The following is a 16,071-nucleotide window of genomic DNA, read 5'->3' as shown; positions in this document are numbered from 1 at the left end:
ATTAGTCCATTATTGTAAAAGTCAAGGAAAGGTTTATCTATGGAAGGAAATTTTCTTTGTTGGTTACCAGGGGTGGGAGGGGAGGGGAGAGGAGGGAACACTGATAGATAGGTAGAAATAAGTAGTGATTTGGGTGAAGAGAAGGGCAATATACCAAATGTGAGTGATCAACATGGTGGCATTGAGGAAGAGGAAGACATAGAAAGGTACATGGGAGGTGCATACAACAAAGATGAACCCTTTTGCACATACAGTACTGCATTGTCAGTGAGGGCAAATGTGGGTATACAGGTGGATAGATGGGTAGGCAGGCTGAACTATGGGGAGTGTACCCAAGACCATGTATAAGGTTGGCAGATAATGGCCATTAAGGGTATTTGCATGATCTGTAAGAATTCCCAGGTGTATAGTAGAGCTGACAAGGGACAAGGCTGAAGTCACATCTTGATCACAGCCAGCTACCCAGAGAGAGTTAGCAGTTGAATCTCTGGGCTGGGGACCATCATCATAGGGGACATCAAGCTCAAGTGGCATAAGATACTACACAAAACATTGTTCCACCTCCTACTTTGGCGAGTAGCGACTGGGATCTTAAAAGCTTACAAGCAGCCATCTAGATGCAACAATAGGTCTGTCCTCATCCAGAGCAAAGAATGAAGAAAACTAAAGATTCATGGAAACAACTGGTCCTAGCGACTGGTACCTATGTGATTCACAGCCTATATCACTATGAGACCAGAAGAGCTAGATGGTGCCCGGCTATCACTGTCAACCACTCAGATGGGGATAGATCCTGGATAGAGAGGGAAAACACTGTGGAACAAAACTCAGTATCATTTGGGGAAAGAAAAAAGGGGGAGGCAAGTTTGCTGGTCTGATAGAGCCTGGTGGATCCACTGAGACTATGGCCCCTAGCTGCCCTTCAGGTTGGAATTGAACCCACACCTGTGGCTTCCAGCCAAACAAAAGACAGGAGTATGAGCTGAACATTTACCCGAGGTAGATACACTCCTTGGAGAGAACAATCATGGGAAAAAGAAAGGCTGTTTATGCACAGGGAAACAGCTCAGGGGGCGGGAGTGCATGAAGGGATGGACACAGGGAAGAGGTAACTATAGGGAGGAAGTGGGAGGGGAGCTGTTGCATTGTGGTAAATTGTAGTCAATGTCATGAGACAAAGTATATGTGAACTGCTGTATGGAAAGTGAATTTGCTCTGTAAATTTTCACCCAATCACAAAAAAAAACCAAACAACTCATCTATATCAAGGTGTTTACAAGTAACTCCTGACTGCGTCTGGGTAACTGTATTTTTACCATCATTTTACGACCTCAGTTTCCTAAGTTTTTCCTTTAGGGTCACCTGGGCTTCAATCCTGCTAAAAGGGCAGGGAGGTGGCATCTTCTGACCTCCTCTAGTTAGAAGACAAGAGGAAGACAGAATCACCATCAGCACCCCAAGCCCTGTCCTTATGAGTCCAGACATGCTGTTACCCTCCAGCCCTCTTACTAACTTTGTCACCAATCATTCCTCCCGCAGCACTCACCACCTCTCTGCTGAGTTCGATAATTCACTGCAGTGGCCACAGAGAACTCATAGATTATGGGGTTTATTAGGGAATCAACAGGCTACAATTCAAGTTCAGGAATGCACTCAGTCTCTCTCAGCTGGCCATCTCTCAGCTGGAAGTCTCTCTCAGTAGCACATCTCTCCTTCAGCAGTACATGGCTCTCGTGTCTCTCAGCAGTGCATCTCTCTCACATCTCTCTCAGGAGCGTGCTTCTCTCAGCAGTACTTCTTTTTCAGCTGGCAGTCAGAGAGACTATCTTCTGCCTCTGTTGTTGTTGTTGTTTGCTGTCAAGTCGGACCCGACTCATAGCGACCCCTCCTTGGGTTTCCGAGGCAGTATCACTAAGGAAGTAGATTGCCCCATCTTCCTTCCGAGGAGTGGCTGGTGGGTTTGAACCACCAGCCTTCTGATTAGCAGTCAAGTTCCTTAGGCACTATGCTACCAGAGCTCCCCTTCTGCCTCTAGGAGGGCTCATTTTGAGTCAGGCAAAGTGGCAAAAGCAACCAAGCCCAAATCAGAATTCTACACACCTGAGAGACAGCAAATTTCCCAGAAGATTACTTCCTGCTACTTCAACAGAAACACACCAGGTGGCTAACTTTCTACTCAGCTGCTTGTGGCAAAGTGGGAGTTAAAAAGACTATGGCTAGAAACCCCATACCATGTAATTTACTACACTGCAAATCTAAACTTACTTAACCAATATCTTGCAGAGTATTCTGTTTATTTAACAAGTGGCCCATATGAGTCTTACGTGTAAGCTACCACACATACAATCTGTTAAAAAGTCATCTCTGCCAAAGGTCTGACCCTTAAATCTTTATTTTGTTTGTAGCCCAGGTTATCAAATGTCAGTAGGGATCAAAATCACCTGTAGAGCTTGTTAAAAATACTGATTCCCTTGTCTCACTACCAAACCTATAGATCATCCCACTGGTCCTATGCACATAAATGAACAGTCTTAACAATCAATGGTGTTTACACATAGTTTATGCTCAGAGCACTGAGAGTTCACCAAAATCAATTTAGTTGCATGTATTTCCTAATAGCTCACAATTTCCAAGGACAGTCCAAGAAGAATGGAGGAAAGCTAACTAGTTACACAGAGATTAAACCCATGGTACTGACCTCATGAGACACTCAAACTTGCTCTTGAACAGAAAGTAGCTAAAGTGAATGGAAGTAATGATCAAATGAAAGAGCTTAAAAGAAGATTTCAAAGGCAGCTCAAGAAGATAAAGTCAATTTTAACGAAACATGCAAAGACCAGGAGTTAGAAAAACAGAAGGAAAGAACACACTTGGCATTTCTCAAGCTGAACAAATTTAAGAAAACATTCAAGCTTCAAATTGCAATACTGAAGGATTCTATGGGCAAAATTTTAACAATGCAGGAAGCATCAAAAGAAGATGGATGGAACACAGAGTCACTGTATCAAAAGAATTGGTCGGTATTTAACCATTTCAGGAGACAGAATATGATCAAGAACCAACAGAACTGAAGGAAGGAGTCCAAGCCCCACTGAAGGAATTGGTGAAAACCAAGACACCTGTAGCTGATGGAATACCCATTGAGATGTTTCAACAAATGGTTGCATGCCAGATGAACATAACTGTTTATGACAAGAAATATGAAAGATGGCTACCTGGCCAACTGACTGGAAAAGATCCAAATCTGTGCCCATTCCAAAGAAATGTGATCTACCAGAATGTAGAAATTATTGAACAATATCATTAATATCACATACAACTAAAATTTTGCTGAAGAAAATTCAAAAATGATTGTTGCAGTATAACGACTGGGAACTTCCAGAAATTCAAGCTGGATTCAGAAAAGGACGTGCAACAAGGGAAATCACTGCTGCTGTCAGATGACCTTGGCTGAAAGCAAAGAATACCAGAAAGATGTTTACTTGTGTTTTACTGACTATACAAAAGCATTAGATTGTGTGGATCATAACAAATTATAGATAACATTGAAAAGAATGGGATTTCAAGAACACTTAATTGTACTCATGAGGAATCCGTACATAGACCAAGAGGCTGTTGCTCAAAGAGAACAAGGGGATACTGCATGGTTTAAATGCAGGGAAAGTGTATGTCAAGGTTGCACCCTTTCACCATAGTTATTCAATCTGTATGCTGAGCAAATAATCTGAGATGCTGACCATACGAAGAAGGTGGCATCAGGACTTGAGAACAATTAACAACATGCGACATGCAAATGACGCTTGCTGACAGTGAAGATGATTTGAAGCACATATTATCAAAGACTACAGTGTTCAGTATGGATTACACCTTAACATAAAGAAAATGAAAATCCACACAACTGGACCAATAAGCAACATCATGATAAACAGAAAAAAGACTTATGTTAAAGATTTCATTTTACTTGGATCCACAATCAACATGCATGGAAGCACCAGTCAAAAAATCAGACATGCTATTGCACAGGGCAAATCTGACGCAAAAGACCTCTTTAAAGCAGTAACAAGCAAAGATGTCATTCTGAAGATTAAGATGTGCCTGATTCAAGCCATGGCATTTTCAATCACCTCATATACGAGTGAAAGGTGGACAAAGGATGAGGAAGACCAAAGACGAATTGACGCCTTCGAATTGTGTTACTGGGAAAGAATATTGAAAATACCATGGACTGCCAAAAGAACGAACAATCTGTCCTGGAAGAAATGCCGCCAGAATGCTCCTTAGAATCAATAATACCCAGACTTTACCTCACCTACTTTGGTCATGCTGTCAGAAGGGACCCATCCCTGGAGAAGGATATCAAGTATGATAATCATGCTTTGGTCAGCAAAATAGAAGACTCTCAACAAGATGGATTGACACAGTGGCTGCAAAGATGTTAGACAAATTTTGCAGAGGCTTAAAAGGCTAAATAAGTGTGGATATAAAAATTTCTGAGTATACTTAGCAAACATTCTAGTAGTTACCTAACTCTAATATTAATTAGATACAGAAAATAAACAAAGTTAGCACACTTATATGCTCAGCTTTTAAGGGGAGAACACTTCCCAGGCCTGCAATAAGCAGGCAGAACTTTGCACTTGCCTGTTGTTACAGTTTCCTTAAGGTCAAGATGAACTCGTTGCATTTGTGCAAACTGGTGTAAGGCAGACACAGGATTTATTTCTCCGCGTTTGTACTTCATTATAAATTCCTTAGGTATTTTTTTTGGAGGAAGTACAGGAATTGAAATAGGTGTAAGTCCTTTGGAAAGCAATGGTTCTGGAAAGTTACCTAAAAATAAATGTTTAAAATTGTCAGTCAGGTAAATGAATGAATAGACAAGCTAAAGCACTAAATTGTCTCTGAAAATGGAAGGCTAAGATAAATTCAGTCATATGTGTTTTGCCATTACAAGCAAAATTTGTTATTGTGTGTATCTTTTGGAGTACTAAAATCATTTTGCATAGAAATGATATCGCTACCGTGCCATTACTAAATTATATAAAAGTCTCATGTTATTGTAGGTATGTCAAGGTCCTCAGAGGCTCTCTAAACCAACTTTTTACAGATGGTGTTACTAAGGATTAGAATGGATTAAGAAGAAGAGCTGGGAATAGAAACTGGATTCTGGTTCCCATCCACTGTTTTATATTGTGATTCATACTGAATTTAACAGAATTTTTTTAAGTGTGTTTGTCTTTCACGGAGCTGTAGGTAAGTGCTCAGCTGCTCATCAAAAGGTCAGTGGTTCAAATCCACCCGAAGTTCCACAGGAGAAAGATGTGGCAGTCTGTTTCCATGAAGATTATAGCCTTGGAAACCATATAGGGTCACTATGAATCAGAATGGACAATGCCTCAACAGGTTTTTTTGTTTTAAATCCCAGCTTTGTATTAACCTTAGTGAAACTTCTACATGGTATATGGAATATAACCCACCAGTACAAGTCCAATCTCTTTCCTGAAAGGGCAAATAACACCTTTTGGCAAATAGATGGGTACACTTGCAGCAGTTGAAGACTGTCTAGAACAGTTAAGCAGCACAGGGATAGAGATCTACAGACCTTCTGCAGTGTTGTCAGACTCGAACTCAAGGTGGGACAAATGGATACGTAGATTATCTGTGTGTGTGTGTGTAAATGTATCTCCAAGAAATCTTTAACTGTTTAAAATATCTTGCTGACCATCTAGAATCTTAAAAGAATTGGTAGATTATTACAAAAGAAAAAGAAATCGTACCTGTCACTTGTGTAACCTTGGAAGCCATATTCGACAGGCTGTAACTTTCTGAGGGGTGTCCCGTGGGTACAGTTACTGTCTGAGCAGATGGCTGAACTGGCAAATTTTTTTTCAGCATCTGAGCAAAACTAGGGACCCGGGAGCTCTGAGACCAATCATTGTTGCCAGACATTTTCTGAGAAAATGTGGGGAATTAGAAAATTGGGGAAAATGAAAAATTAATTATTAGGTAAATTAAAAATACTCTGGATAAAAATTCCACATCTGGCTTACTTACACACACGTATCCCATACAGGCGCATGCGCACACACACACAACACAACTGCCTCTTTAACTCTAGTTATAACCCCTTTGTGGCTAAAGTTTTAACAGACATAAAACTTGACTCTATGTCATAAGTTTTGCTACAAACGCGTAAAGAAAAGGTAGAAAGGCCTATGGGAGGAGCACTTAAATTGACCATACGGTTGACGAAAACATTAGCAAGCTCAGGAAAAAACAAGAATAGAAAAAGGGCAACAAAAGCACAGTTCCCTCAGCTGGCCCACCCTACCCATCGGTCAATGCCCTCCCTAGTTCTGACCCAACTCCCACCTACCGAAGTTGCTCTTCCTGCCCTCTAGGCTGGACTCCGCAGGAGGTCAGGAAAGCAACTGCAGGCTTAGTTGCAGGCCTAGCCACAGGGCAGGGCTTGCAGCCCGCGACTGCTTCCTCCTCCTACTCTTCACCTCTCGCCTCAAGCCGCTTGCGCGAGGCCACGCGGCCAGAGCGGCGTCTTTCAAATCCGGCCTCGCGGCGCCCTCACAAAGCTCAAGGCCGACGTGCCCGCCTCGTCCAATCATCAACGGTCTCCGTCACCGGCTCTTCCTTCTTCACGTCCGTGCTGCGCAGCCGCACTCCCCTCTATGCGTCAACACGGAGAAAAGACATCCGCCCACGTTCGAGGCCCAATGACGCCATTCTCATTTTGTGTTCTAGACAACCTGGGTCGCTTCGACCTCCCTGCTGGACACGTCCAGGAAAATCACGCAGTGTGGCCACTTAGTCTTAAAGACCCATGCCCCTCGCCTTCTACATAATATGTATCACTGTCTTATATAATATCTGAGGCCTTTCTATCTGGGGTGATCAGCGGCCGTACAAGGAGCACCTGTGGGAATATGGTTTCAAAGCTGTATCTTCAATCCTAGAAGAAGGTTCACGTTGATGAGGCTTGCTATTGATGTTTTTTTCTGTCAACAGAAAAAAAAAAAAAAAATCAGACTGCTGCCGAACCTTGGCCAGAGGAGGAGAACAATTGTAAAAATAAATTGCATACCTTGAGTGGCAAATCCAAATGCAGATGTTTTCATTTCTTTGCTCTCGTAAAAGTTGAAGGTCTAATCGAGGTGTTATGTAATAGATAATGGAAAATATTTTAAATAGTAAAACACTAAAGTTTTGGCTTGTAACAGAGAAGGAATGCAACTATTAATTGATAGTATGGCAAATGTCAAAGAGCCTGGCTACACAGTGGTTAAACCTTGGCGGCTGCTAACCAGTGCTTAGTAGTAGAAAGATGTGACAGTCCGCTTACGTTAAGATTTACTTGGCAAAGCTATGGGGCAGCTCTACTCTGACCTACAGGGTCGCTCTGAGTAGGAAGTCAACTGGATAGCAATGGATTTGGTTTGGTATAGCAAATTCTATTTATAACAAAACTTCAATTCTCATCTACTCTTTTATATGAATAAGACTTCTCAAAGGTTAAATCTCAAAAAAAGAAAGAAAAAGATAAAAAAGAGATCTGATGGTATTGTACTTCAGGCCACAACTGCATGGACTAGTTGGAAGAAAAATAGTCTCGCCTCTCTCACTAAGCAATGCATTTTTTGTAAAAATTTAGTTTTGTTTAGTGTTCTGTTGCTTTGATTAAATATTCAATTCATAATTATAGTGACTCAGTCCAGAAGGGTTTTCTCTTAATATTTAGAGACTCTTGGTTACAGGAAATTAAATAACTCAAATGTTGTTGGGAAGAAATATGATAAAGATGTTGAACGGAACTTTCAAGAACAAAAATATAACTAGGATCAAATTCTGTGGGAAAAGAGGAATGGAAATAGAAGTTCAAGGAGTGAAAGGAAGGAGGTTAAAATTCCCATACTCTTAAAGGGAGCTCTGGTGGTGTAGTGGTTAAGGCATTTGGGTAAAAGACTAAGAGGTTGGTCAAACCCACCAACTATCTGTGGAAGAAAGATAAGGCAGGCTGCTTCTCTAAAGATTTACAGCCTTGGAAACCCAATGGGGTTGCTGTGTGTAGGAATCAACTCCATGGCAGTGAGTTTGTTTTTATTTTTCCCTTAAAGACAAGTATAAACATCCACTGCTCACAGACATGCTTAGGTTCCAAAGACCAACTTGACATAGAAAAATCAGCATTAAGCAAAAATGGAGTGTGACTACATCACTGCACTCCCTCACCAGTACTGTGAACTTCGAGCTGGGCCCATGCTGAAGTCACCTGTCACTGCCACCTCCCTCTCCCCTACATTGCTTCAGGAGTGCTCTGGCTCCCACTGCTGCCTGTAGAGGAGAGCTGCAGAGTCTTTCAGAGCCAGAGTGGTCCAAATACTGCCCATCCCCAATCCCAGAGTCCCCTGACACCCCTGGGTGGCCCTGACCTCCTCCACGTTATGAGAAGCAACAATAAAAAGCTTCCTCTGAGGCCTTGATGGCCAGGCCCAGCCTTTGCTCTGGACCTTAAACTGCAGCTATTCACCCAGTTACCCCCCACCCCCACCCCATAGTTTGCCCTGCCCTCACCGGTGCTGGCCCTGGAAGTATCCAGCAAGCATAAAGGGTTGCACAAGTACTGCTCAATTGATGTGAGGTCCTGCAGCCCAGGGAACTCAAATGCCCTATCTCGGGGCTCCTTCTGACCACCACCCGATTTGACCCTGTCTCCCCTGAGGGATGGGAGCTGGAGCCATCCCAGCCTCCTTTCTGTCAATTTGTCTTGTTATGGTAGTTTGTATGTTACTATGATACTGGAAACTGTCACCAGTATTTCAAAGATTAGCAGGGTTACCCCTGGTGGATAGGTTTCAATGAAGCTTCCAGACTAAGATAGGCTGGAAAGAAAAGCCTGGTGATCTGCTTCTAAAAATAGCCAGTGCAAACCCTATAGATCACCATAGAATATTGTCAGATATGGTTCTGGAAGATGAGATGGAAGTCACTCACAATAAACAGTGCCTGCAACAATGATTGTGAAGATGGTGCAGGACCAGAAAACATCTTGTTGTGTTGTACATGGGATCTCCATGAATCAGAGTGGACTTCACTATACATATGCATACTTGTAAAACTGAAGATTCCATGAAACAGTACTTATGTTTATTAAATATGATGTGTTATTATATTTTCTAATTTTATACTACTTTTAACAATTAGACTTCATTTATTCTGAAAATGCCAGGTGCAATACACTAAATTGATGCCCTACTAATGATTGTTGTTGTTGTTAGGTGCCGGTCAGTTGGATCCAACTCATAGGAACCCTATGTACAACAGAACAAAACACTGTCCGGTCCTGCACCATCCTCACAATACTTGCTGTGCTTGAGCCCATCATTGCAGCCACCATGTCAATCCATCTCATTGAGAGTCTTCCCCTTTTTTGCTGACCTTCTACTTTACCAAACATGATCTCTTTCTTCAGGGTCTGGTCCATTCTAACACCATGATCAAAGTAGATGAGACAAAGTGTGGTGATTCTCGGTTCTAAGGAGCGTTCCAGCTGTGCTTCCAGGACAAATTTGTTCCTTCTTCTGGCAGTCCATGGTATTCTTGGTATTCTTTGCCAACACCACAATTCAAAGGTATCAACTCTTTTTTAGTCTTCTGTGTTAGGCTGGGTTCTCTAGAGAAGCAAAACGAGTAAAGCTTGTATATACATACAGAGAAATAAATTTATCTTAGGAAAATGGCTCACACACTTACAGAAGCTGGCAAGTCCCAAGTTCTTGGGTCAAACATCAAGCTGGAGGTTTTCCCCACTCACGCAGCTGCAGGGGCTGAGGAGCTCAAGGTTGGAAGGCAGTATACTGGCTGTTGACTCCAACAAATGATGAATCCAAGATCTCCAGGCCAAATGGTGGATTGTTTACTCATGGACAGTTGTAGGCAGCACAACAGGATCCCGATCCACAGAAGAGGGCCTCTTCTCTCAGGATGTCCATAAATATATTGGAAACAGGCCAAATCCCTAGGGAAACTTCCTTTCAATGGATTGGCTGCTCAAAACATATTATCCAATCCCATCATGGGAATAACCCACATCACAATTGCTTAAGCCACACAGAATTGTGGTCCAGCCAAGTTGACACACAGCTCCAACTACCACATCTTCCTTATTCATTGTCCAGCTTTCACATGCAGAAGAGGTACTGAAAACACCATACCTTGGGTCAGGCACACCTTAGTCTTCAAAATGACATCTTTGCCTTTTACCACTTTAAAGAGGTCTTTTGCAGCAGATCCGCACAGCGCAATTCAACATTTGATTTCTTGACTGTTGCTTCCATGGGTGTTGATTGTGGATCCAAATAAAATGAAATCCCTAACAATTTCAATCTTTTCTTCATTTATCGTGATGTTGCTTCCTGGTTCAGTTGTGAGGATTTTTGTTTTCTTTATGTTGAGGGTAGTTGATACTGAGCACTGCAGTCTTTGATCTTCATCAGTAAGTGCTTCAAGTCATCTTCACTTGCAGCAAGAAAGGTATCATCTGCATATTGCAGGTTGCTAGTGGTTCTTCCTCCAATCCTGATGCCATGTTTTTCATATACTCCAGCTTCTTGGATTATTTACTCAGCATAGAGATAGAATAACTATGATGAAAGGATTTACAGCATAGAGATAGAATAACTATGATGAAAGGATTTACATACACACTTCCTGATTTTAAATTGTGCAGTATCCCCCTGTTCTGTTTGAGTGACAGCCTCTTGGTCTATGTACAGTTTCCCCATGAGAACATTGAAGTGTTCCAGAATTCTCATTATTAGAAATGTTATCCATAATTTGTAGTGTTCCCCACAGTCAGATGCCTTTGCATAGTAAAGTAAAACACAGGTAGTCATCTTTCTGATATTCTTTGGTTTTAGCCAAGATCCATCTGGCATCAGCAATGATTTCCCTTGTCCCATGTCTTTTGAATCCAGCTTGCATTTCTAGAAGTTCCTTACTAATATGTTCCAAATAAATATTTGACACGTTTATAGTCTATTGCCCTATATAATATTTTAGTCATATATATTCTGTTGTGCAAAAATCTTTTTTCAAATTTTTTTTTCAATTTAACTTCTCTATTTTGTAGTGCCCCATCACTCGTCTGTCACACTGTGGTGGCTTGTGTGTTGCTGTGAGGCTAGAGGCTATGCCACTAGTATTTCAAATACCAGCAGGATCACCCATGGTGGACAGGTTTCAGCAGAGCATCCAGACTAAGACAAACATGGAAGAAAAAAGCAGCCATTCACTTCTCAAAGAATTGGCCAGTGAAAACTGTATGAATAGCAGTGAAACACTGTCTGATATATTATTGGAAAAGTTTATGAATAGCCCTGAAACATTGTTCAATATAATGCCAAAAGATGACCCCACCAGGATGAAAGGCACTCAAAATTTGACTGGGGAAGAGCTGCCTCCTTGGAGTAGAGCTGATCTAAATGATGTGGGTGAACGAAAGCTTTTGGAACCTCCATTTGCTAATGTGGCATGACTCAAAATGAGAAGACAGAGCTACAAACATCCATTTATAATCAGAACATGGAATGTATGAAATATGAATTTAGGATAACTGTAAGTCCTCCAAAATGAAATGGAATGCATAAAGATCAATATCCTAGGCATTAGTGAGTTGAAATGGACTGCTTTTGGTAATTTTGAATCAGACAACCATATGATCTACTATGCCAGGAATGGTGTGGCATTCATCATCACAAAGGATGTTTCAAGATCTATCCTGAAGTACAATGCTGTCAGTGATGGGGAATATCCATATGCCTACAAGGAAGACCAATTAATACTACTATTATTCAAATTTATGCACCAACCACCAAAGCCAAAGATGAGGAAACAGAAGCCTTTACCAACTTCTGTAGTCTGAAATTGACCAAACATGCAATCAATATTTGTTGATTATCACTGGTGATTGGAATGCAAATGTTGTAAACAAGAATCTCCAGTAGTTGGAAAATATGGCCTTGGTGATATAAATAACACTAGAGATCGTGTGATCAAATTTTGCAAGACCAATGACCTATTTTTGCAAGTACTTTTTTTCAACAACATAAATGGTAGCTATACACACAGACTTTGCCAGATGGAGTACACAGGAATCAGATTGACTATATGTGTGTAAAGAGGTGATGGAGAAGCTCAATATCTTCAGCCAAAACAAGGCCAGGAGCTGAGTGTGGAATGGAAAATCGACTGCTCAAGTTGAAGCTGAAGACAGTTAAAATCAGTCCATGAGAGTCAAAATATGACCTTGATTATAGCCCTCCTGAATTTAGAGACCATCTAAAGAATAGATTTCATGCATTGAACACTAATGACTGAAATCCAGAGGAGTTGTGGGATGACATCAAGAACATCATCCATGAAGAAAGCAAAAGGTCATTAAAAAGACAGGAAAGGAAGAAAAGACCAAAATGGATGTCAGAAGAGACTCTGAAACTTGCCCTTGAGTGAAGAGTAGCTAAAGAAATGGAAGAAATTACAAGATAAAAGAGCTGAACAGAAGATTTCAAAGAGCAGCTCAAGAAGACAGTCAATTATTATAATGAAATGTGCAGAGACCTGGAGTTAGAAAAACAAAAGGGTTTGGCATTTCTCAAGCTGAAAGAACTGAAGAAAAAATTCAAGCCTTGAGTTGCAATATTGAAAGATTCTATGGGCAAAATATTAAATGTTGTAGTAATAAGAAGATGGAAGGAATACAGAGTCACTTTACCAGAAAGAATTGATCGATGTTCATTCATTTCAGGAGATAACATATGATCAAGAATCAGTGGTACTGAAGGAAGAAGTCAAAGATGCACTGAAGGAATTGGTGAAGAACAAGACTCCAGGAATTGAGGGAATATCCACTGAGATGTTTCAACAAACAGATGCTGCAAGAAATTTGGAAGACAGCTATATTGCCAACTGTGGTAGTTAAGTTCATGTGTTAACTTGGATGTGTGAGTGGCTGGGCAGTGGTAGTTATTTCCCATGGAGAGATTGGTAATTAACTTCATGTTGGAATCTGTTGGAGCAGCTGAGTAACTGCTTCAGGGATGTGGTCTGCTTGCAGTATATAAGAAGCCACTTTGAGGAAGGACTCCAGCTTATGACATGCTTTAACCCTACATGTAGCTGAGTCACTGTTCACCAGCCTGCCATGCTCTACCAATCTTGGGACTTTCAATGTACTTGAATCAATGGCTTGCCATGTGGTTTGGTAATATTGGGAACTGTGCCTGTTCACTTGTCAACCTTGGGTTTCTTGGCCTGAGCAGCCAGCAGCTGCCTGAGTGAAAAGATGCCTCCAGCTCCAGTGGGCCAGGAGCAAGAGGCAAACCTGAAGCCCAAGGTTGAGGGGCTTTCACCTAGCTCCTAGCCTGGCACTTTGAACTCAGACTGCTAGCCTCCAAAACTGTAAGAGAATAAAACTCCTGTTTGTTTGCACTGTTCCCATTTGTGGTATATTTCTTTCAGAGAGGCACTAGGTAAACCAAACAGAATACGGTACCGAGAGAGTGGGGTACGGCTCTGACAGATACCTAAAATGTGGAAACTGGAATGAAGTACATCCTTGACCTGAGACCTTAGCATGAGAGACCCCGACAGCAGAGCCGAGAGGCCAGCATGAAAGACAGCAGCAGCAGAACTGAGAGACCAGCATGGGAGACAGCAGCAGCAGAGCTGAGAGACTGGCATAAGACAGTGACAGCCTTACCAGCCCACAGAGGAAAAAGCTGGATGCCATTGGGTCAGTGGCTTCCTGGCAGAGCAGGTTGCCTTTGGTCATTATTTGGTAGAAGAGACTGGCGTGAGACAAAGTAGCAGGTGGGCCAGCCCATGGAGCAAGAAAGCTAAGTGTCTTTTGGGGTAGGAAGATTCCAGGCAGAGTGGGGTGCCCTCGGGCATTAATTGGCAGAAGCAGAGAGACCAAGGAAACTGGAAACAGAGCTGTCTCAGCCTCAAGGGACCATGGCCTTTGGGGATGTAACTACCACAGCCTTCTAGGTTTCAAAGAGCCAAAACTTCACTAACTTGGTTCTGTAGTGTGGGGCTGCTCATTCATGTGAGCCAGTGGGATGGCATCAAGCCACTGCCCAAGAGTGAGGGTGCAGTGCTGCCATGCTCAGGAGGGAGAGGAACGGGGCCCACCAGGCCAAGGGGATGAGGTCACCACTCAGAGGAACTAAGGGATTGGAGCCACTCAGTGAAGGAGATCTGTATAGATGTTACCCTATGAATATCTGTACAAGTGCCAAGTTGACAAGGAGTGGAATAGTGGTAGTTAAGTTTGTGTGTCATCTTGACTGGGCCTGGCTGAGTGGCTCTGCAGCTGGATGTAGTTATTCCCCATAGCAAGGATGGTAATTAAAACACCAACTGACTGGAAAAGATCCATATTTATACCCATTCCAAAGAGAGGTGATCCCACAGAATGTGGAAATTACTGAACCATATCATTAATATCCTCTCAGAAGGGAGCTCTGGTAGCATAGTGCCTAAGGCACTTGACTGCTAACCAGAAGGCTGGCGGTTCAAACCCATCAGCCACTCCTCGGAAGGAAGGTTGGGCAATCCTACTTCCGTAGTGATACTGCCTCGGAAACCCAAGGAGGGGTCGCTATGAGTCGGGGCTGACTTGACAGCAAATAACAACAACAACAACAATCATTAATATCACATGCAAGTTAAATCTTGCTGAAGATAATTCAAAAACAATTGCAGCAGAATATTGACAGAGAACTTCCAGAAATGAAAGATGGATTCAGAAGAGGACATGAACAACAGATATTATTGCTGATGTCAGATGGATCTTGGCTGAAAGCAAAGAATACCAGAAAGATGTTTACTTGTGCATTATTGACTACACAAAAGCATTTGATTGTGTATATCATAATAAATTATGGATGACATTGATAAGAATGGGAATTCCAGAACACTTAATTGTACTCATGAGAACCTGTACATAGACCAGGAGGCTGTTGTTCAAACAGAATGAGGGGATACCACATGGTTTAAAATCAGGAAGGGAGTGTGTCAGGGATGTATCCTTTCATCATAGTTATTCAATCTGTATCCTGACCAAATAATCTGAGAAGCTGGACTATATAAAGAAGAATGTGGCATTAGGCTTGGAAGAAGACTCATTAACAACCTACAATATGCAGATGACACAACTTCACTTGGTGAAAGTGAGGATGACTTGAAGCACTTACTGATGAAGATTAAAGGCTACAGTTTGCAGTATGGATAACATCTCAACATAAAGAAAATGAAAATCCTCCCAACTGGACCCATAAGCAGCATCACAATAAATCAAGAAAGATTGAAGTTGTCAAGGATTTCATATAACTTGGTTCCATAGCCATTGCCAGTGGACATCAGTCAAGACATCAGATGATGTATTACACTGGGAAATCTGCTACAAAAGACCTTTTTAAAGTGCTGAAAAGTTAGCCACAGGAATCCAGGTGAGGAGAGGGAACCCAGGCATGCCCAAAGCAGCAGGATGGGAGAGCGGGAGAAAGGGGATTAAAAGCCAGGAACCCGGACAGAGAGTAAATCGAGAAAAGTCAGCTGCAGGGATCCAGGTGAGGAGATAGAACCCAGGCATGACCAAAGCAGCAGGGCAGGAGAGCGGGAGAGAGGGGATTAAAAGGCCCAGGAATCAAGACAGAGGAGGACTCAGCCGAAGGGACCCAGGTAAGGGTGGTATGAGAGGTTTCTAACAGGGAGACAAACTTGTCTGTCGGTTTGTCCTACTGTGGTGATGTGTTGATGTGAGTTTTTGAGGCTGATCCATTAGTGTTTCAAACCCAGCAGGATGCACATTGTGCACAGGTATCAGCCCAGATTACAGACTGAGACAGACTAGGAAGAAGGAAGAGGCCGTCCACTTCTCAAAGAATTGGTCAGGCAAAGATACATTACTGCGCAACTTTATGAATAGTCCGGTTAGGTTAGAAGGCTCTCAAAATAGGACTGGGAAAGAGCTGCATCATCTGAGTAAACACAGCCTTA

The 16,071-nt window shown here is 42.2% G+C and overlaps 1 protein-coding gene across 1 annotated transcript in view; it reads right to left on the bottom strand.

Annotated features, from left to right (window-relative positions):
- Positions 1-5,949, bottom strand: part of ADAD1 (adenosine deaminase domain containing 1) — a 74,242-nt gene extending 68,293 nt beyond the window's left edge. Inside the window, exons 1-2 of the mRNA XM_007946454.2 lie at positions 5,778-5,949; positions 4,642-4,830 (exon numbers count right to left, since the gene is read on the bottom strand). Coding sequence (XP_007944645.1) covers positions 4,642-4,830; positions 5,778-5,949 — 361 coding nt within the window. The remainder of the gene's footprint in view (positions 1-4,641; positions 4,831-5,777) is intronic.
- Between the last annotated feature and the right edge of the window lie 10,122 nt (positions 5,950-16,071).

The sequence above is a fragment of the Orycteropus afer genome, unplaced genomic scaffold, assembly GCF_000298275.1.
Source record: "Orycteropus afer afer isolate SDZICR_OR568_19922 unplaced genomic scaffold, OryAfe1.0 scaffold00162, whole genome shotgun sequence".
NCBI classification, from domain to species: Eukaryota; Metazoa; Chordata; class Mammalia; order Tubulidentata; family Orycteropodidae; genus Orycteropus; species Orycteropus afer.
This window is presented reverse-complemented; position numbering and strand designations above follow the sequence as displayed.